Source organism: Physeter macrocephalus, chromosome 15, assembly GCF_002837175.3.
Source record: "Physeter macrocephalus isolate SW-GA chromosome 15, ASM283717v5, whole genome shotgun sequence".
NCBI lineage: Eukaryota > Metazoa > Chordata > Mammalia > Artiodactyla > Physeteridae > Physeter > Physeter macrocephalus.
In genome coordinates this window covers 42,025,770-42,048,541 of record NC_041228.1, presented here as the reverse complement: position 1 = coordinate 42,048,541, position 22,772 = coordinate 42,025,770, and the positions used below count along the sequence as shown (strand labels likewise).

At 42.1% G+C, this 22,772-nt stretch overlaps 1 protein-coding gene across 1 annotated transcript in view; it reads right to left on the bottom strand.

The window, feature by feature from the left end:
• CDH17 (cadherin 17) overlaps positions 1-22,772 on the bottom strand; it is a 101,438-nt gene that overhangs the window by 71,124 nt on the left and 7,542 nt on the right. Inside the window, exons 2-3 of the mRNA XM_024115913.1 lie at positions 17,499-17,569; positions 11,924-12,022 (exon numbers count right to left, since the gene is read on the bottom strand). Of these exons, the coding sequence (XP_023971681.1) occupies positions 11,924-12,022; positions 17,499-17,549 (150 nt within the window). The 5' untranslated portion in view covers positions 17,550-17,569. The remainder of the gene's footprint in view (positions 1-11,923; positions 12,023-17,498; positions 17,570-22,772) is intronic.

Here is a 22,772-nt window from a genome sequence, read left to right as displayed (position 1 = left end):
AGAGCATTAATTGGATTTACACCCCAAGAGTGCAAGAACTGTGCTGAATATGCTATTAAGGAAGGTATTGGGGAGTTCTGGAAGATACACGGAGGCATTTTCATGTGATCCAATCTAAGGCTTCATTGAAATTGTAAGGAAAAAATATCAGCCATTACAAAGTTTTCTTTTGGCCGGTGAAGACGAGTGGAAGATCCCAGAGCTTGGTTCCAGCTGTGAATTGGAAAACTGGAAGCCTTCTCTGTCCAATGACAACAGGGGTTTATAGATTGTCCATAGTCACCTTATGATATTTCTAGTCGTCATTGAAACTTCGTGAAATCCTCCTCTGTATCAAGTGCATGCACTTGCATGTTCTAGAAGCCCTCCTGAATGAGCTGCGTAAAATGGCCATCGTTGCTGAATCATCTTTAATTATCATGAACAAAACTAAAAACGGACTCAATTTATTTGGTATTCCTGACCTCTTTATTCCAAAGTCCTGTATTCAAATCTCATTTTTTTAATGTGCACTTTAAAAAATCAAGTACTAAGTAACTAATAAATGGGGAGAATTATAAAATAAAATTACTCCTTTGAAGCAAAAAAAAAGAAGAAGAAGAAAAATAATGACCTATCTGAGATATGTATCATACTATCCTTAGATCTGGAAGCCCCTGAGAGTACAGAGCTGGGGATCATTGAAAATCCTCAGTGAGAGAAGTCTGTAGGTGTTTAGTTCTTTTTTCTTTCTTTCTTTCTTTCTTTTTTTTTTTTTTTTTTTGGAGGACATGTTAATAACCCAAGGATCAACCTCATGGGGCAGAAAGCTTGCTTTGTTCCTCCCTGACTTCAGGTAAGAATATTTCAAGTGATACAGATGAGAGAAGTGGGACAATGCCTTCCCACCACTGTAATAAAGAGCTCAAAGTACATTTACCAAGGCTGGGTTTTCCACATAAGAAGATGGAGAGAGCATGGTATGCTAGTTTTTTTTGTATATGCCAGATTTTACTTTACTCTTTTGCTATGTAACCTACTTTTTATTTTGGCCTTTTTAAAAATTGAAGTATAGTTGATGTACAATACATAAATTATAGGTGTACAACATAGTGATTCACAATGTTTAAAGGTTATATTCCACTAATAGTTACTACAAAATACTGGCTGTATTCCTTGTGTTGTACAAGACATCCTTGTAGCTTATTTATTTTATACATAATGGTTTGTACCTCTTAATCCCCTACTCCTATCTTGCCCCTCTTGCCTGCACTGCCCCCACTGGTAACAACTAGTTTGTTTTCTGTATCTGTCTTTTCTTTTTTGTTATATTCACTAGTTTGTTTTATTTTTTAGATTCCACATTAAATAAATAAACAAATAAATATTTTTTTAAAAAACACAAGAATCAAACAACTAAAATCAGGAATGTAAGAGGGGACAGTACTACCAAACTTACAGAGATAAAAAGGATGAAATAGAATACTATAAGCAATTGTTTTCCCACAAATCAGACAACCTAAGTGAAATGGATGAATTCTTAGATTAAAAACTACCAAAATTGACCAAAGAATAAGTATAAAGTCTGACTAGAACTATAACAAGTAAAGAGCTTGAGTTAGTAATCCAAAAAATTCCCACAAAGGAAAGCCCAGGACCAGGTAACTTCACTGGTGAATTCTACCTAACAAGTATGGGAGAATTAACATCAAACCTTCACAAATGCTTCCAAAAAGTAGAAGAGTATGGAATACTTCCCAACTTATTCTATGAGGCCAGTGTCATCCTTATATGCAAAACAGGAAAAAAAATAACACAATAAAACTACAGAGCAATATCTCATAAATATAGATAAAAGTTTATAGCAAAAGTTTTCAACAGAATACTAGCAAACTGAATCCAGCAACATATAAAAAGAATTATATATCATGACCAAGTGGAATTTATCTCAGAATACAAGGCTGGTTCAACATATGAAAATCAATTAATTTAATACCCCATATTAATAGAATAAAGGACAAAACCAGATGAGTATCTCTATAGAGGCAGAAAATCATTTGACAAAATCCAGCATCCTTTCATGATAAAAAAATACACAACAAAGTAGGAATAGAAGGTAACTTCCTCAACCTGATAAAGGGCATCTATGAAAAACCCACAGCTAATGTTATACATCATGGTGAAAGACTGAAAGCTTTCCCTATATGATCAGGCACAAGATAATGATGCCCAGTCTTGTCACTTCTGTACAACATTGTACTTGAAATCCTAGGCAAGAGAAAGAAATAAAAGTCATCCAGATTGGAAAGAAATGAGTTAAAGTATCCTTATTCACAGATGACATGATCTTACATATGGAAAATCCTAAGGAATCTAAAAAAGTTTTACAGCAAATAAACAAGTCCAGTAAGGTTGCAAGATAAAAGATCAATATACAAAAAAAAAATCAACTGTATTTCTATACACTAGCAAATAGAAATCTGAAAATGATGTTAAAAAAAATTCCATTTACAATAGGATTAAAAGGAATAACATACTTCAGAATAAATTTAACCAAAGAAATATAAGATTTGTAAACTATGAAACATTGTTGAAAGAAATTAAAGAAGATCTAAATAAATGGAAAAACATCCCATGCTCAAAACTTGAAAAACTTAATATTGTTAAGATAGTACTATTCTCCAAGTTGAGATACTAATTCAACACAATCCCTATCAAAATTACTTTTGCCTTGTTTGTAGAATTGACACGATGATCCTAAAATTCATATAAAAATGTATAAGGCCCAGAATAACCAAAACAACCTTGAAAAAGAAGAACAAAGTTGGGAGACTTAACACTGCCCGATTTCAAAATTTACTACAAAGCTACAGTATTCTAGAGAGTGTGGCACTGGCATAAGGACAGACATATAGATCAATGGATTCAAAATCAGGAGTACAGAAATAAACTTTTGTATTTATGGTCAAATTAATTTCTGACAAAGGTGCTAAGATAATTCAATAGGGAAAAAATAGTGTTTTCAACAAATGGTGCTGGAACAACTGGATATCCACATGCAAAAGAATGAAGTTAGATCCCTACCTCTCGTATCATGCACAAAAATTAACTAAAAATAGACCAAAGGCCTAAATGTTAAGAGTTAAAACTAAAAAACTGAGAAGAAAACACAGGCATAAATCTTTGTGACTCTGGATGAGGCAATAGTTTTTTAGATGTTATAGCAAAACCACAAACAAAAAAGAAAATAAATTGAACTTCATCAAAATTAAAAGCTTTTGTGCTTCAAATGAACTATCAAGAAAGCGAAAAGTAACCTATAGAATGTGAAAAATATTTGCAAATCATGTGTATGATAAGGAACTTTATGCAGAATATAAAAAGAGCTCTTACAACAATAAAAAGAAAAATAATTCAATTTAAAAAGAGGTAAAGGATCGAACAGACAGTTCTCCGAAGAAGACATACAAATAGCCAATAAGCACATTAAAAGATAGTAACATTAGTCATTAGGGAAATGCAAACCCAAACCACAGAGAAATATCACTTTACTCCACTAGGACAGCTTCAATACAATAAAGAAACAGATAAGTAACAAGTGTTGGCAAGGATGTGGAGACAGAACACTTATTCAATGCTGGTGGGAATGTAAAATGGTTCAGTTGTTTTGCAAAACAGTTGTGCAGTTATTTAAAAAGTTAAAAATTGAATTAACTATGTCCCAGAAATTTTACTCCTAGGTGTATATCCAAGAGAATGGAAAACATATATCCTCACAAAAATTGTACATGAATGTCCATAATAGCATTATTTATAATAGCCATAAATGTCCATCAAATGATAACTGGATATTCAAAATGTATTATAGTCATACAATGGGATATTAATCAGCCATAAAAAAAGGAACGAAGTACTAATACCTGCTACAATATGGATGAACCTTGAAAACATTATGCTAATTAAAAGAAATTATACACAAAAGGTCACATGTTACATGATTCCATTTATATGAAATGTCTATAAAGGAAATCTCTAGAGACTGCAAGTCGATTAGTGTTTGCCAGGGGCTGGGAGGAGAGGAGAATAGGGAGTGACTGCTAGTTGGTACAGGGTTTCCTTGAGGCTGGTGGAAGCGTTCTGGGATCAGATAGTGGTGATGGTTGTACATTTTTATGATATATTAAAAACCACTGAATTGGACATTTTAAAAGGGTAGATCTTATGATATATAAGCTATATCTCACACATTACAAAGAAAAAAGAGGCCGTCCGACCGCGACGTCCTCCGCCCCCGCAGGTGGGTCCCCCCAAACCGCGGAGCTGCCGGCGTGGTCGCAGGCTGGAGGTGGGCCCAGGGCAGCGCCGCCGCCGGCCGCCCCTCGCTCCGGGCCCCGCCGCCCACGGACGCTGATCCCCCTGCTGGAGTCTCCCGGGGCCCTCAGCGAGTCTCTCTGGTTACCCTTCGGCCCACGTAGGTCTGGGCCACTCCACACCAGAACCTGGGCGGGACCGCGCAGGGGGTCCCAGCGCCGGTGTCTGCCCAGACCTCGCACTACGACCTCCTCGGAGAGCCTCTGCCGCCCTAAAAGTGCCAACGGTGGTGCGTGCGCAGGACACAGACTGGGGCTCCGTTTGGCTGCCTGTTTATGAAACGTTTCAGAAGCCAGAAGAAAATACATTGTTGAGAACGCAGCGAAAGCAGCTTTTCTTGAAAAAAATGGACAGAAACATCCTGAGGTATCAGTGCTCAACATATTTTCTGATCGAGAGTGCAACAGATCAGTCATTACAATAGCAGCTTCTCTTGCTGAGTTAGGCAATTCTGTTCTGGCTGCCTGCCTGGAGGCCTTCCAGTCAATTGATATGGAGGTTCAAGAGGGGATCCATCCTTGCCTGGGAGCAGTGGACTTGATTCCCATTTACCCTCTCTCTGGTGTTGGAGTGGAAGAGTGTGGAGCTGTGGCTAGAAGCCTTGCTGAGAATCTGGTCCGACGTGTTCCTGGCTGCAGTGTGTTTCTCTTTGGTGAGGCTGACCTGCCTGAGAAGCGCACTCTTGTCCAGAGAAGGAAGCAACTGGGCTGGTTCACAAGGACGGATTTCAGCGTTCTTAAACCTGACCTGGGAGCTGCACCTGCCCGCAGATGTGGTTTAACAGCTTGCTTCAGGGCGTTGTGACAGTTGCGTTGGAATAAAATTGGAATTTCAGCTTTGCAGTGAGGAGATTCATGCTGCCGCTAGAGCAGCCGAGAGCCAATGTGCGGGAGGCAGGAGCTGAGCGAAACGGCAAACTGAGAAACGAACTTTCACATCCGGCATCGTAGCTAGCCCGTATGTGATGAACCGTAATGTTACCAAAGATGATCTCAAGACTTGGCTCTGGGAAAAGAGATCGCTAGTGCCATTCGGGGCTCAAATGTGAATGGACGGAAGGGCGTTCAAACGATGGCTTTTCCTCACGAAGGGAAAATGGAGATAGCTTGCAATGTAGAGAGTTTTGAAGATCAAGAAGTTATAGAAACCTCAGAAGGCTCTCAATACATGGCTTACAGTGTCCTTGGGGACCATTTTTATTATGTATCTCCTCATTACATAGAAGCTCAAGTTAAAAAATTGACAAGTGATCAGGGAATTGGTACTACAGGGAGAGCATTAATTGGATTTACACCCCAAGAGTGCAAGAACTGTGCTGAATATGCTATTAAGGAAGGTATTGGGGAGTTCTGGAAGATACGCAGAGGCATTTTCATGTGATCCAATCTAAGGCTTCATTGAAATTGTAAGGAAAAAATATCAGCCATTACAAAGTTTTCTTTTGGCCGGTGAAGACGAGTGGAAGATCCCAGAGCTTGGTTCCAGCTGTGAATTGGAAAACTGGAAGCCTTCTCTGTCCAATGACAACAGGGGTTTATAGATTGTCCATAGTCACCTTATGATATTTCTAGTCGTCATTGAAACTTCGTGAAATCCTCCTCTGTATCAAGTGCATGCACTTGCATGTTCTAGAAGCCCTCCTGAATGAGCTGCGTAAAATGGCCATCGTTGCTGAATCATCTTTAATTATCATGAACAAAACTAAAAACGGACTCAATTTATTTGGTATTCCTGACCTCTTTATTCCAAAGTCCTGTATTCAAATCTCATTTTTTTAATGTGCACTTTAAAAAATCAAGTACTAAGTAACTAATAAATGGGGAGAATTATAAAATAAAATTACTCCTTTGAAGCAAAAAAAAAGAAGAAGAAGAAAAATAATGACCTATCTGAGATATGTATCATACTATCCTTAGATCTGGAAGCCCCTGAGAGTACAGAGCTGGGGATCATTGAAAATCCTCAGTGAGAGAAGTCTGTAGGTGTTTAGTTCTTTTTTCTTTCTTTCTTTCTTTTTTTTTTTTTTTTTTTTTTAAGAGAATGGAAAACATATATCCTCACAAAAATTGTACATGAATGTCCATAATAGCATTATTTATAATAGCCATAAATGTCCATCAAATGATAACTGGATATTCAAAATGTATTATAGTCATACAATGGGATATTAATCAGCCATAAAAAAAGGAACGAAGTACTAATACCTGCTACAATATGGATGAACCTTGAAAACATTATGCTAATTAAAAGAAATTATACACAAAAGGTCACATGTTACATGATTCCATTTATATGAAATGTCTATAAAGGAAATCTCTAGAGACTGCAAGTCGATTAGTGTTTGCCAGGGGCTGGGAGGAGAGGAGAATAGGGAGTGACTGCTAGTTGGTACAGGGTTTCCTTGAGGCTGGTGGAAGCGTTCTGGGATCAGATAGTGGTGATGGTTGTACATTTTTATGATATATTAAAAACCACTGAATTGGACATTTTAAAAGGGTACATCTTACGATATATAAGCTATATCTCACACATTACAAAGAAAAAAGAGGCCGTCCGACCGCGACGTCCTCCGTCCCCGCAGGTGGGTCCCCCCAAACCGCGGAGCTGCCGGCGTGGTCGCAGGCTGGAGGTGGGCCCAGGGCTGAGTAGTATTTCATTGTGTGTGTATGTGTGCACACATATATATAGATAGATAGATAGATTACATCTTCTTTACCCATTCATTCATTGATGGACGCTTAGGTTGCTTCCATATCTTGGCAACTGTAAATAATACTACTATGAATATTAGGGTGAATGTATCTTTTCAAATTAGTATTTTCATTTTTTTCAGATATATACCCCAGGAGTGGAATTGCTGGGTCATATGGTAGTTCTATTTCTAGTTTTTTGAGAAAGCTCCACACTGTTTTCCTTGGCTGCACCAATTTACACTCCCACCAACAGTGCGTGAAGGTTCCCTTTTCTCCTCACCAACATTTGTTATTTGTGTTCTTTTTAGTGATAGCCATTTGACAGGTGTGAGGTGATATCTCATTGTGGTTTTAACTTGCATTTCTCTGATGATTAACAATGTTGAACATCTTTTCATGTGCCTATTGGCCTTTTACATGTCCTCTTTGGAAAAATGTCTATTCAGGTCTTCTACCCATTTTTTAATTGGGTTGTTCGCTTTTTGATGTTGAGTTGTATGAGCTCTTTCTATATTTTTGATATTAACCTCTTATCAGTCATATCATTTGCAAACATTTTCTCCCATTCAGTAGTTTGTCTTTTCATTTTGTCAATGGTCTCCTTTGCTGTGCAAAAGCTTTCGAGTTTAATTAGTTTCCATTTGTTTATTTTTGCTTTTATTTCCTTTGCTTTAGGAGACAGATCCAAAAAATATTCCTACAATTTATATCAAAGAGTGCTCTGCTTATGTGTTCTAGGAGTTTTATGGTTTCGGTCTTACATTTGGGTCTTTAATCCATTTTGAGTTAATTTTTGTATATGGTGTTAAGCAGCGTGATATGCTTGACTAGAACATGAGAATATCAGTGTTCTAATATTAGTTATGCCATTAACTTATTTAAGCCTCAGTTTCCCTATCTGTAAAACAAGCAGTTGGTACAAGAAGTCTCTAAGGGCTTTTCTAGAACAAAGACTCTGAGATTCTAGAAGGAAGTCCCCTTCGTTGCCTACACTCCTCCACTCCAACACACACACCCATAAACAAGAAGCATTCAGCCATGGCAGTTGGGCTATCATTTTCTGTCAAGAAGAGACAAGCTTTGTAGTGTGGCTAATGGAAAAAGAACAGAAAAAGAAGTGGAGCAACGCAAGGAATGATTTTACTGGCTGGGCTCCTGAGACACTGCGGAAGGATCCTATGAAGCAGTTTCCAGGTGTGTGACGTTTGTTAGCTGGACATTGCCTCTAGGTACAGTTCTGATTCTGTTCAGTGGCACGTGGACCTGTACTCACAGAACATCTACTCCATTCTACTCAAGAGTCTCCTCAAACACAGGTTGCAGAAGGAACCACAGACTCTCTGGCCCACAAATACATTTTGCTCAGATTATAAGATGACTTTTTTTTACTGTGCCAATATTCTTAGATCAGGAAATTTTACATAAATATAAAAATTTCTGACTTTTGTGGAAAAATCATAGAATCCAGTAATATTGTACACAAATTCTGACTTGTGAAATTGTCTGGAATTGAATTAAGGCTATACCCTTTGATGTACCCTCCATTTGTCACAATCCCCACTATTCCCTGTGTCCCACATGCTGGAGCCAAGTATCAGAAGACTTTTAATTTCACGTTTGCACAGTTGGGGGTTTTTCTACATCTGTTTTTTTGCCATTGCCTGTCTTATCCCAAGGTAGCATCATTCATCACTTACCTGGCCCTTGTGGGCCGTTGAGCTACTCACTACAGATGGACTTTCACACCCAAGCACTGGCTTAGCGCCTGTGTGAGGAAGGCTCCCCAGTCTGTATCTCCAGACCCACATGGCCACTGTCTCCTCAACATCTCCACCTAGCTAACCCCACATATTACCTTAAATTCAATAAGCCTAACACTTATTTACTGAATTTCCCAAAAATGTTCCCTCCTCTCCCCTCCCCTCCTTCTCTCTCTCTCCTTCCCTCTCTCTCTCTCTCTCTCTCTCTGAATGACACCACTAACCAGCCAGTCAAGCAAGCCAGAGACCTCAGAGTTACCCTAAACACCTCCTCTCGCGCACTGCACTCATTCAGTAACCAATCCCAGAAGCTGTGACTTCCTTGCATTTTTCCTAACCCTCTCCTTCCCTCCACTCCCCCTTTATACTTACTTAAACCAGGCCTCCACCGCTTCCCACTGGTCTATGGCAAACTGTCCCAAGAGCCTTCCCGCCTCTTGGCTCACCCGCTCATCCCACACTTACAGTGATTACAGAGTAGGTCTGTGCAAGCACAGTGTAATTCCTTCACACCTTCTTTAACCCTCCACAGGTGCCCTGCAGCCTACCACAGGTTAAAGGGCCGGTCTGGACACCCACCCCCACCACCCAACCTCAGCAGCCTCGCCTTTGCACACCCCAAACCACCTGTTATCTTTCATTTTCTTGCTGAGTTGCACACCCCCATGCTTTTCCCCATACTGTATTCAGGGCCTGCTTTCTGTCTGTGAGTGCCTGTTCAACTTTAAATACTCAGCTGAGGGGTCAGTGAAACCTTTTCTGTTCAGCCACTACCGTCCACACTTAAAATCGAGCACTCTTTCTCCACCTGCGCTTGGTTCCCTCTGCAGCCCACCAGACTCCAATCAGAACCCTTCACTACATTGTTTGCTTACTTGTTTTAGCCTCCTTCTACTACCCTATGAGCTCACCGGGGGCAGGGATGGTGTTGGGGTCATCTTGTATCCCCAGTACCCAGCATAGTGCCTTATAACAATAAGCACCATCAGGAACGAAACTGGGTCATTTGTAGAGACGTGGATGGACCTAGAGTCTGTCCTACAGAGTGAAGTAAATCAGGAGGAGAAAAGTAAAGATTGTATCTTAACGCATATATGTGGAATTTAGAAAAATGGTACAGATGAACCTATTCGCAACACAGGAATAGAGACACAGACATAGAGAACTGACGTGTGGACACGGGGCGGGGGCGTAGGGGTGTGGGATGAATTGGGAGATTGGGAATGACATATATACACTACCACGTGTAAAACAGATAGCTAGTGGGAACCTGCTATATAGCGCAGGGAGCTCAGCTCAGCGCTCTGTTGTGACCTAGATGTGTGGGATGGGAAGGGGAGGTCCAAGAGGGAGGGGATATATGTATACGTATAGCTGATTCACTCTGTTGTACGGCAGAAACTAACGCAACATTGTAAAGCAACTATACCCCAATAAAAATAAATAAATAAATACAAATATATCAAATTCAAAAAAAAAGATGAACGTGTGCCTAGCCCACAGCATTCTTACCAGCTTATGAAGCATAAAAATACACAAATGAACAGAATGGTTTTTTATTGGAGTATAGTTGTTCTACAATGTTGTGTAAGTTTCTACTGTACAGTGAAGTGGAGTTCCCTGTGGTATACAGTAGGTTCTCATCAGTTATCTGTTTTATACCTATCAGTGTATACATGTCAGTCCCAATCTCCCAGTTCATCCAACCCCCCCTTTCCCCCCTTGGTGTCCATATGTTTGTTCTCTACATCTTGCACAGAATTTTTTTAATGTAAACGAGATATCTATAACTAAGTGCTCCCTGGCAAGGGAGGGGAAGTTAGTTAACGAGATCACCTCTTGTGTGAGCCCTGCCGTAGACTCCCAACCAGTTCCTTTGCAACCTCTTCCGTTTCCCGCCCCCCTCCAGTTTGTAGCCCTGAATGGAAACTTGATTCAGGCCCGCTGCTTTGCGGAGAAAATCTAAGAGCCTTAGAAGTCAGGGCCCTTCCTGTCTCTGCAGCCTCCTCGCCTACCTTCTTCTTTAGGCTCTCTGCTGGCCTTCTGCCAAAACTGGGGGCATGCCCTGCCCTCTCCCAGCACAGGGCAGGTGTCCAAGCTGTGCCTTTGCTGGAACACTCTTCTCTTATTAGCCTCCGGCTCTCAAAGCATTTGCGCCTCGCTCAGTGCCGGCTTCCCTGACTGGAGAGGTCAAAGCCTCTAAAACACCCACAGCAGGGCACAGAGATACACGTGCACCCCCAACAGCTCATACCATGGAGCCCCTTTGCACTAATTTGGTACTAAATGAGAGAAGGTAGGATGAGGCAGCTTTCAGTCTCTCCTCTGTGGACAGGAACTGCCGAAACAAATGCTTGGACAGTTAACAGAAGGCATCCACCTTAGATGGTAGTTTAGCAACCCTCTGTTGCTCCCCCAGTGCATGGGATGGGAGATCATGGGCACCCAGAGGCTCATCAAAGCATCCTCAGCCACTCCAAGGCCAAGCAGGCTTCCCCAGGGGATTTCTGGTCAATGCAGTAGTATGTTTTTCTCCCTCTCTCCATTACATTTCTGGTATTCTTTCAATGCCCTTAAAGCTGAAGTCTCTTGCAGTCCACCCGTCAATCTGATGCTTTTCTCAGTTAACTAACTAACTGAGATGACTGCCTCCCACTGTGCCTTGTCCAACCCATGGGTGAGGGCCCAGGGATGGGCTCAGAGGAGGAGGTGAGGAAAGCAGGTCATTCCAGCGCTAATCCAGAGAACACGCATCTTCAAATGCTCAAGCAGCCAGCTCATTGAACAGACAGATACTCAGATGGCCAGGCCACTCCAGAGACAGGTTCCCTTCCCACCCTGGGGGAAGAGGCGGAGTCTACAGGCACCAAGGTCTCCACCCCAGAGATGGGAATACTTGCCCCAGACACCACTGAGGAAGTCCGAATGAGGATGTCAGGTATAACGTCTTACAACACCGAAGCCACTCATCTCTGTGTTTAACTTAGCTTCTGAAATCATTCCTGATAATGAGATCTACTATGCCTATATTTTATCTCTGGGTGCACAGGAGGAAAGGGGTAAAAGTCCACTGAGAGAGCCTGCAAAATCAAGATGACAGTGATAAAGAGTAGCCATTACCTGGAATATGATTTGACTCGGTCCTTGGCCTTCAAAAATAGAAAAAGTCATGGGCTTCAGGGGTCCACTAAACTTTCCCTCTTGGCCATATCCAGTTGTCTGTTAAGAAAAAGAAAGAAAAAGAAAGTTAGCATCGCCGTCTACTATGAATGTCTATGTGTCACTTGCTGATTTTCTTATGGTTCCAGGACTGATACAAGAAACCTAAGATTCTAACCTGGCTCAAAACAATGTGAAATCTAGTCAAAACAGGCAGGAAGGGGTCTAATATTTGTTGAGGCTCTACTATGTCAAAATGGTTTGCTTAGAGCCTAACACTGCTTTTTCTCATTTAACCATTCAAGCAATCACCCTGTGGGGAGAAATTAACACTCCCGTTTTATAAATGAGGCTCACAGAGGTTAGCTACTTGCCCAGGGTAAGACCCATAAGCAGTTGACATGGCACACACGCTGGGTTCTCACGGAAGGAAAGCTCATGATCGTCCCACAATGCCACTAAGCTGTTAAATTCTACATGGTTTTACATAAGCTTCTTTTTTTAAAATTGTTTTTGATTTTTGGCTGCGTTGGGTCTTTGTTGCTGTGCACAGGCTTTCTCTAGATGAGGCGAGCAGGGGCTATCCTTCGCTGTGGTGCCAAGGCTTCTCACTGCGGTGGCTCTCTTGTTGCAGAGCACGGGCTCTAAGCACATGGGCTTCAGTAGTTGCAGCACAGTAGTTGTGGCTCGCAGGCTCTAGAGCGCAGGCTCAGTAGTTGTGGTGCACGGGCTTAGCTGCTCCGCGAGATGTGGGATCTTCCCGGACCAGGGCTCGAACCCCTATCCCCTGCATTGGCTGGTGGATTCTTAACCACTGCACCACCAGGGAAGCCCCTACACCAGCTTCTTAAAACCCCTCTATTCCACTCCTGTTAGTTATAAGGAAATCCATGGCAGATTCCCAGCTCTAGAGTTCAGGCACCTCAAAGACAATTGAATTTTTAAGGGGAAAAAATATGTAGACGTGTTTAGTACAATGCTTGCCTGGCACCCAACAAGAAGAGCTCACGCTTGCTAAATTAGCATATGCTGAGCTTTGCCCCAAACACATTGAATCCCGACAACAACCCTACAGGGTAGATTATTATTGCCAGCTCTGTTTCACCGGTGATTAGACTGAGACGCAGAGAGGTTAAGTAATTTGCCCAGGTAAGGCAGGAAGCAGGATTCGAACCTGCAACTCCAGACCCGGCCCTCTTAGCCACTACCCCCACTACACAACAGCAAAAGCAGCCGAGACAGCCTGGGGTGGGGGGAGGGGGGGTGGGAAGCATGGGGATGTGCAGGAGGGTGCATTCAGCAGTAGTTCCTGCCATGCCTTCGTCTCCCACCAGGACTGGTCACTAACGGGAGTCGCGAGGCAGAGCGGAGCACGCAGAACACAGGAAGGGACAGCCAGCCATAAACCCGCCACAGAGAGCACCCTCTGGAACGAAGGATGGAGCACCCACACGGATGCCAGTGCCCCCTCCTTCCCGAGTGGTTCCTCAGGTCTCCTACTTGTTATGGGAATCAGGGGTGGGATAGGTTAGAATTAGAAGTATGATACGGAAAGTTAACGGTTTGGGGAACTGGACAGGTAAAACCAAAAAAGAAAGAAGAACTGACGAGAAGAGAATTTATTTTCCATTTCTTTATGAGGAGCTAGTACACTCTTATCGTATAGAAACACTGGGAATAACCCAAAGACGCTTAGGATGAAATCATGGGGAAAAAGGTCTTGTAGTATATCCCTTGGTTCATTGAATCTTGATTAAGTTGATCTGGGTTGTCCAACAAAAAAATAGTAACAAACAAGAACACAGAGGACTTTGGAATTCGGTCTCCTCTCCCTCAGAGTTGTGTCAGGCCCTTGGGTTAGCTGCCCCCGGCCATCGCCAGCCTCTCTCCCTTGGGAAGACAAGTGATCTCTTTCCCAGACTCCCTTGCAGCTAGGAGGGTGACCAAGTGACCCAGTTCTGGTTTGTGAAACAGAAGGTGGAGTCTGCTGTGTCTGGGTGGAGGTGGGGGAATGGTTCTGGTCAAGATTTTGTATTCCTGATTAAGAAAGACAGATGTGGCTGGCATCTGCCCTGTTCATCTTGCTCAAGCAATGGACCTCATGTCTGTAGCTGTGGCAGTCATCATGAAACCACAAGGGGACAAACCAGCTCAAACAGCGGTGGAGCAAAGAGAAAGAAGCCCGTATCTCTGATAACATCACAGAACTGCTAAACCTGCCCGGGACTGCCCATGACAGGCTTCTTGTTGTCTGAGAAAAATAAATCCCTATTGACTGGAGACACTCTAAAGTTGCTCGTAGCTAAAAGCATTCTTAACTGACACAATAATTATATAGACTTCTAGCTCATCAGTTCCTCTTAAAATGTATTTTCCTCTGGGGGCTCCTCCTCCCTTCCACTTCTTTCCACATCTTCTCCAGCTCCATCAGTTCCTCTGGAAGGCAGGACACAAGAAGTAGGTGCCATGGTTGGTACAGGACGAGGGCAGTGCTTTTTGAGGGGCTACTGCTTAACAGCAAACGGCTTCATCAACTTTCTGCTCACATCAGCAAGCAGTCCATCTTTCAGATGATCACACCAGTGATGGCATCTATAGGAAAACTACATTAGTCAGGCAAACCTCACAAATAAGCCTGCATTTTTCCCAGGTAGACGAGCGGGCTCACCTATGAGAAATAAAGGATAAGTCTCAGTTGCAATGTTCAAAGTTGGGTTGGGTTCTCGTATCAGGGCAACCAATCTCTCTTCCTGCACATTAACCTGGCTATCTGAGCTATAAAGATTTCAAAATGCATATGCACATCATGAGTCCTCAAGCCATACATCCATGACTGGGAAGAAGGCTATGGTGGAAATTTGTGAAAAGAGTTGGAAGAATAAAACCCACCATCTTGCATAAAGAGGTGAAAAGTAGGAAGAGAATGGAACTGATATTTTTGAGTGTTTCCTGTATGGCAGCTGTGGAACTAGACCCTCCACACACATCATTTCTTCTGATCCTCAGCAATATCAGGGAAGCTCTGGAGAAGTCCCACAGCACAGGCACATATAATGGGTGCTGCTGTGGGATGGCGCCAGCTCTGTTGGACCACCAAGCCCCAACTGTGCACCACGTTGCTCCACTGCCTTCCAGGCCAGCAAAGGACGCGTGCTGTTATCAGATCTGCCTGCCTAGTAGCCACCGTCATTGTACTTTCCAGCAAGAGTTCTCTGCATTGTTTATATAGTACGTATGTCAGCTCTTCTTCCTTCCGGAAGAAGCATAGTCCCAGGCAAAACTCCAAAATACTTGGCTTCTCCTTGATTTCCCTGCCTTCCTACTCAGCACTCTGTCCCAAACCCTCTCATCAGTGCCCTTACAATATATTCATGCAGTGTTTCTAACCCCCTATGAGAACCAGTTCTCAGGAAAGAACAGGAGAGCCACTCATAGTATAGAATAAATGACTGGCAATCACTTTAAATGGCTACCTCTGCTGAATAAAGCCTTATGCTGAAGGAAAGAAGCTCCAACTGAACTTCCAGCCTTCACAGGAGGGCGTCTGGGCATAGGGGTTGGTGAAGGCAGAAGAGAAATGGCTCCATCCTAATACCCCTGAAATCCCAGCACACAGGCCTCAGCCTCCCTCCTTCACCCAGAGACAGCTGGGCACATGGCTGTCTCCTGGGCAAGGCTTGCTGCCAGCAGTAGTTTGGGCAGTATTTCCTACTCCAGGTAGAAATCCCACTGGGGTGAGAGTAGGGAAAAAGGAAAACTTACTTTCATCCTTTATCTAGGAAGAAGAATGCATGTCCCCTTCTCAGACAAGAAGCTGATGAGCCTGCTAATGTCAAATTATCGTGACAGAATCTTCTCTCTCTCTTAGGTCTCACTGTTGTTTCCTAATGTTTCCTAAATATAAATCCGTAATTATGTATTTAATTTCTAACATGTTCCGGGCACTGTGCTATGTGCTGAGGCTGCAAAGACGGCTAAAACACAGTCCTCCTCATGGAGGTCAGAGTCCATTTAAGTGTAGACGCTGAATATTTAAAATATGGTAGTAATAATAATTGCTAATATTTCTCAAGTCCTTAGACTGTGCCAGTCATTGATCCAAGGGCTTTATAAATGCATTATCTCATTTAATTGCCACATAAGGCAAGTACTATTATTAGACCCATTTCACAGGGCAGAAAACTGAGGTTCAGAGCTTAGTAACTCACCCAAGTTCTTGTCACCGATCAATAGCAGTGCCAAGTTTGCACTAGGCACTGACTTCACCACCATTCTGAGATAATATAGTTAGCAAAGGACATCTGAGAGGGTAGGAAGAGGAGAGAAGTCAAGTGGGGATGTTAGACCCAGTCCTTAGGCAGTCTTATCTACAAGATTCAAGCCCAGGTCTGTGAGGATGCATCTTGCTCAGAAAGTTTGAACTGCAGATTTTCCCCCCAAGGGGAAAGCTCTGGTAGGTTTACAAGTTTGTCTGTATTTCACTCTAAATATTTTGAACTGTGTGGGCTCTCAGGGGCTCTCTGGAACTTGAAATTCAATATGTTATATTTGGGTTTTAGAAGAAAGGAACCAAGATTAGAGGTATGATGATTTAGTAGCTTCCTTCTAAGGAGAAAGCAAATGCTTCCCCATAATCTTGCTTCATAATACAACAGATTTGGCAAATGTATAACCTTTATGAGCTTCATAAGGAAAGTGAAGAAGGCATCCTTGTCTCTACCCGAGGTTAAGGTCTGGTCTCCTCAGCTTCCATCCAGCTCCATCTTCTAGAAGCCCGAGTCGATAGGGTTAGCTCAACAAGTGACTAAGCACAAATTTGGTCAGAAAACTCCAAGCCATATACGGGAAGAAAAGTACAGAGCAGAGCAGGGTCAAAAATGGAGAAAATGCTTTTCTTAATTTCGGTGGTAATTTCTCATGGTCAAAGTTAAAAAAAAAAAAAAAGTCAAGATTAAGGGACATAGACTAACACATGTATCAGTATACTTTTCTTTCCAGATTCCCTGAGCTGTATGCAATAGTCTAAAGCTAAGTAGATGGATTCGTTTAAACCTTGCCTGTGCAGTGGCATTGGCTTTTAAGAGCTGAGGAGAAAGCACATCTCTGGTTAAAGGTTGGACATATGACTTGTAGCGATTTCAACAAAAATAGTCCATCGGGGCAAAGTGTCCTTTGCTCACAATGAGTTAATTTTGATAGACTTTTTTTTTTTTTTTTTTTTTTTTTTTTTAGGTACGCGGGCCTCTCACTGCTGTGGTCTCTCCCGTTGCGGAGCCCAGGCTCCGGACGCGCAGGCTCAGCGGCCATGGCTCACGGGCCCAGCCGCTCCGCGGCATGTGGGATCTTCCCGGATCTTCCCGGATCGGGACACGAACCCGTGTCCCCTGCATCGGCAGGCGGACTCTCAACCACTGCGCCACCAGGGAAGCCCCTAGACTATTTTTTAAATGATGATAGCCGCTGCTTCCCTGGTATGGGGTAGAAGGATGACTGGAAATATTCTACTAAATAAATAAAGAACATTCTCTTCTCTTACCAAGTAAAGTGTAAAGAGACACAAGCAGTGCAGTTGGGCTTGCATCATCATGGTTTTCTTTATTCAAAGTCCTGTGAATAAACCGGAGATAAGTTGATTAGTTGCCATCCTGTTAAAACCATGTTCCTCCAAGCATAAAGGACCATTGGATGATATTCATTTATAAACCTAGTAGAATGCATCCCTGAAGTTCAGCCTCTCCTCTGTGGAACAGCCTGGCCTTCCAGAAGCTTCCTGATACCTTGTCCACAGCAACCACAAGTCAACATCCGGAAACAAGCGTGTGCTAATTCCATCTTTACTAACCGCTTCACTTTATTAGTCTTCTTCATTTAAGAGTCTTAAATGATAGGCAATAAGTATAATTTTCACTCATTATATGTGTGGGGGATATATGTTTTGGCAAATGCCACAATAACTAGATACTAAAATTTTAGTGGTGCTGATTCAAAGCTGCAAATAGATGAGCTTCTTCAAGCAGGAAGAACCCAAGAATGTTCACAACCCTTCATTCAAAGACCTCACCAGCTGCCTCTTTGCTCTTCTAAACCTTGCTGTTAACTATGCAATACATCTAAGGAAAAAATGTACTTCTTATTACTTCAAAAGCAACCCAATAAAAATCCAAACTCTGCCCCTCTTCTATTCTGTTCAGTGTTATTTTTCCTTTTTCCTTGTGCCTTTGCATTTCACAGAAATTATAACTTTCACCCTAAGACACATCATGACTAACTGATTTTAAGATCTGAAATAAATTTTCCACATGGCCTGTAAAGCAGGGCTGTTGCCTATCATAATATTGGACTGCTAAAACAAAACAAAACAAAAAACCAGGGAAATGAAGAATGCATTCACTTCACTAAAATTCCAATTATTTTATTGCCTCTAGGGATTGTGGATGATCTTGGTTTATTTCTTTATCTTTTTCTTTATTTTTTAAAGTTTTCTGCATTGAACTTATATCAATATAATCAGCATGGGAAAATGGTTATAAAATTCTAACTACTCTAAAAATTTAGACTCTGAAATTGTTTAATTCCTTACTTTTGGATACCTTATATTTGAACTTTAAAAAGGTCAAAGTACTATCCCATTTTAGCTTCACAAATGCCCTGGGAGATAAAGATAGAAATGAGCATTTATTAAGCATCATTCTATAGGGTAGATTAGTGGAGGGACCTTTACAAACAGAATGACAGAGGTGCCGAAGGTAAACTCTGAGTCAGCCTGGACCGGAAACCCAGCTTGGCCTTTCATTAGCTGTGTGGCCGTGGGTGTACTACTTAATCTCTCTGCGCCTCAGTTTCCTCAAATGGAAAATACATAGCAATTGCTCAGTAATAAATGAGTGTTCTTATGAGTTTCTCACAGACATAATGAGTTAGGAAATGTTACTCTTATTTTGTACATGAGGAACTTGAGGTTCAGAGTTAAGCCATTCACCTAAAGACACATAGCTAGGAAGTGATATTGCCGTGTTTCCAACCAGATCTGTCAGATGCCAAAGTCCAAAGAGTCTTTCGAGTCTTTCTGCTACACCCTACACAGTGTGATAGCTGAAGAGACGTAGCTATAGGTGTAGAGATGTAGAGACATATAAAATGTACATATTGCTTGTACATGCTATATAAATGAAGCAACTTGTCCCAAGAATCTACAGTTATTTTAAGGAAGAGCTAGGACTACAACCCTTCAATGCAATTAGATCTGTAAATTTTGTGAATGTTTAGAAATGAGCTTTTGCAACAGAATTAATCTGGTCTATGTGTCCAAACATCATTTTAGAATTGGCTCCTTCTCAAACACAAGCAAGACATTTTTCTGCTGCTTTAGACTGCTCACAGGGTTTGGAAACACACAGAAACAAATAACAATCGCAGGTTCTAGCATATTGCAATATGAAATGTATCTAAATGAATAAATTGGTATTCTTAAGTCTAACTAGTCTTTTTTAATATTAGCCAAATAAACATGATCAGTTATCAACCAATATTTGCTTAAGAGAAGTAAAAATACAGACAATAATGACACATTGGAGGATCTTTCTCCTCAAACCCCTCAGCGTTCAAGAACTTTTATTTATTTATTTTTTTTTTTGGCTGCGTTGGGTCTTCGCTGCTGCACGTGGGTCTTCTCTAGTTGCGGTGAGCCGGAGCTACTCTTCATTGCAGCGCGCGGGCTTCTCACTGCTGTGGCCCCCCAGCCCCGTTGCGGAGCACGGGCTGCGGGCGCACAGGCCTCAGCAGTTGTGGCTCGCGGGCTCTAGAGCGCAGGCTCAGTAGTGGTGGCGCACAGGCTTAGTTGCTCCGCGGCACGTGGGATCCTCCCGGACCAGGGCTCGAACCCGTGTCCCCTACACTGGCAGGCAGGTTCCCAACCACTGCGGCACCAGGGAAGTCCCTCAAGATCCTTTAAATGCTGCTCCCACTTTACTCTTCTGGCCTTATCTCCCACACCCACCACACCCAGTAATGCTGAGCACCCCATGGACTTTGCACCGAGCTTCCCTGTCTCCACGCTTTGTCACTGGCTGTTCTCCCCACCCGGCACAGGGCCCCACCCGGAGTAAATGACAACTGATACTTTCTGAATCAAGCTGGATTGAGATGATCCTTTCTCACTTCTACTTTTACTTCTCATACCCTACCATCTAAGACCAACTTATTCATTTATTTTAAAATCACTGAATTTAATAATTCTATTATGTGCCAGATACTGTGCTAAGAATGCGGATGACAAAATAAGGGGTACAGGGTCTGCTTCATGGAGCTAGAACCTACATCCTTCATGAAATCTCCCTGATTTCCAGCCAGAAGCATCTTCCTCTCAAGGCCCCTCCTGCCTGCTTTTTATTTTCTATCACGTATTTACATGTCTGTGTTGCTGCCTCTACTAGAATACAAAATCCTTCAAGACAGAGGCCTCATTTTAAAATTATATTTTTTTAACCTCTCATGGCTCTTCATAGTATGGCTTGCACATACTAAGCTCTCAACAGATGTTTGTTAAATTCTAAAACACTTGTGACGGTCTAACATTGGTATTCTATGAATTTGTCCAATCTATAAGAGCTTTCAGAATAAACAGAAAATGTTAAAGGAAACTAATTTGAGATCTAAAGATTTATTTTGATGCAAAGTAATAAATTTTTATTGCTGACGAAGAGGATTATTTCTCTTTTAAATACATGAACAGATTTCTGTTCAGTAAATAGGTTAAGAACTGGTTGATATATATACCATCTCCACTTGAAATGATTTTTTTAGCACTTTCAGTCTTCCAAAGACATGTAAGTTGAATGATAAAAAGCACATAAAAATAAAAATAAATGCCTTATTTTAGTCAGATGCTCAAACAGGCCACCGTCCGGGGTGTTTTAATGCAACCTAAAAAGTAAAGGTAGCATTACACTCATCCTTTCTTTTGTCATTTACATTTAGTTTCATCCTTCACGGAGGGGTTTCTGGTGGGAAACAGAGGTAATTGCTTTCTGCCCCCATGCCTAGGGTCTCGTGATTTCTTTGTGGACAAATCTATCATACCGTGTGGTTGTTAGATTGTCTGGTTTGGATCCTGGCTCCTTCACTGATTCATGTCTACTCATCTGTAAAGCAAGATAATAATAGTATCTACTTTTGAGAGTTATGGGACTCAACAAGTTAATATTTTGAACAGTGTTTGGCAAATAAAAATTCCTTCTGCCTCCCAAGTTTGCTTAGTCAGAAATTAAATATTTTCCCACAGGACAGCTCCTATCACAGTTCCCAGCTTTCAATGGCCCTGACCATAAGGATACTCAAGAAGCACCCTTCACAGCAACACCCTCACAGCCAAATGAAGTGGCCAGGCAAAGCCTTCGTCTGAATGATCCAAGGCAAACTACACCACTGCTAGGATTATTCCAGAAGAGGACTTCAGCCTCTCAAACAAGTCTTGCCTATATTTCCTCTTTTTATAGACGTAATTTCACTAATGAATACCACATCCTGGATCATAATGATGCTGGAGGGAAACCATGGTTTATAACTGAAATTGCCTAAAATCACCAAGCCATACACACTTGATAGATTATTTCACAAACCCTACCTGGCAAAGGATTGGAGTAGATTTCCAGATAATTCAGTGACATTTCGTCTGAACTACCTGAAATATTTGATCCACCCATCTGCTGGGAAGTTTTGCTATTTGTCAGGGTTTCCTCAGGTACAAAGACTAAATTCAGACAGTTTCTATGGCAACTATCTGAGCCTGCAAGTACATCCTTAGCAACAGAGGTCAAAGGTTTAGGGGGAGTTTTGAAAAGCCACCACCACTTGCTTTAATCTTGGACCATTTACAAATGCAGAATCAGGGCTGCTGGCCTTGCAGATTAGGGCTGAAGGCTTCGTTTAATTCACCATAGCCTAGAAAACACTGAAACCCTCCATATCCTGAATCTGTGTCCAGCCAGGATAACAACACAAAGGCAGCTAACATCTACTAGAAGCCCTTTGTCTCAGCACATGCTGAGACATTTATATGAGTTATCTTATTGATTTTTCATAAGAACCCTATGAAGCAGGTACTGTTAAAATTTCTCTCTCAAAGATCAAAAATCAAGAGGTGAGGGTCAAAACAGTTACCAGACTTGTCCAAGATCACACTGCCTGGCTAATTTCACACCTATACTCTTATTCACATATTATTCTCTCTATGAAAGCACAAGCATCCTGACAAAGAAGACATCTAGCAGCACTGAATCTATTACACGTCTTTCCAAAAATTCAAAAAGGTTTTTTTTCACTCCATAGCTGCTCTTCTTCTTCAGATGCTGACATGAGTCTGCCTTCTCAGAGGGCCGTCAGTCTAGGAGATCTGGCTCCTACAGCACATCTCTTTCTGATTTGTACCCTCTCTCCTTCTCATTTCCTTCTGACCTTCACCTCAGCAGTCTCTTATTTTTTAACCAAGCCAAGTGTTATGGGTTGAATGGTGTCCCCTGCCTCAAAATTCATGTTGGAGCCTAACCCCCAAGTACCTCAGAACGTGAGCTTATTTGGAGACAGGGTCTTTACAGAGGTAATGAAGTTAGAACTAAGTCATTAGGGTAGGCCCTAATCCAATATGACTGGTGTCCTCATCATAAGGGAAAACTTGGGGCTTCCCTGGTGGCGCAGTGGTTGCGCGTCCGCCTGCCGATGCAGGGGAACCGGGTTCGCGCCCCGGTCTGGGAGGATCCCACGTGCCGCGGAGCGGCTGGGCCCGTGAGCCATGGCCGCTGAGCCTGCGCGTCCG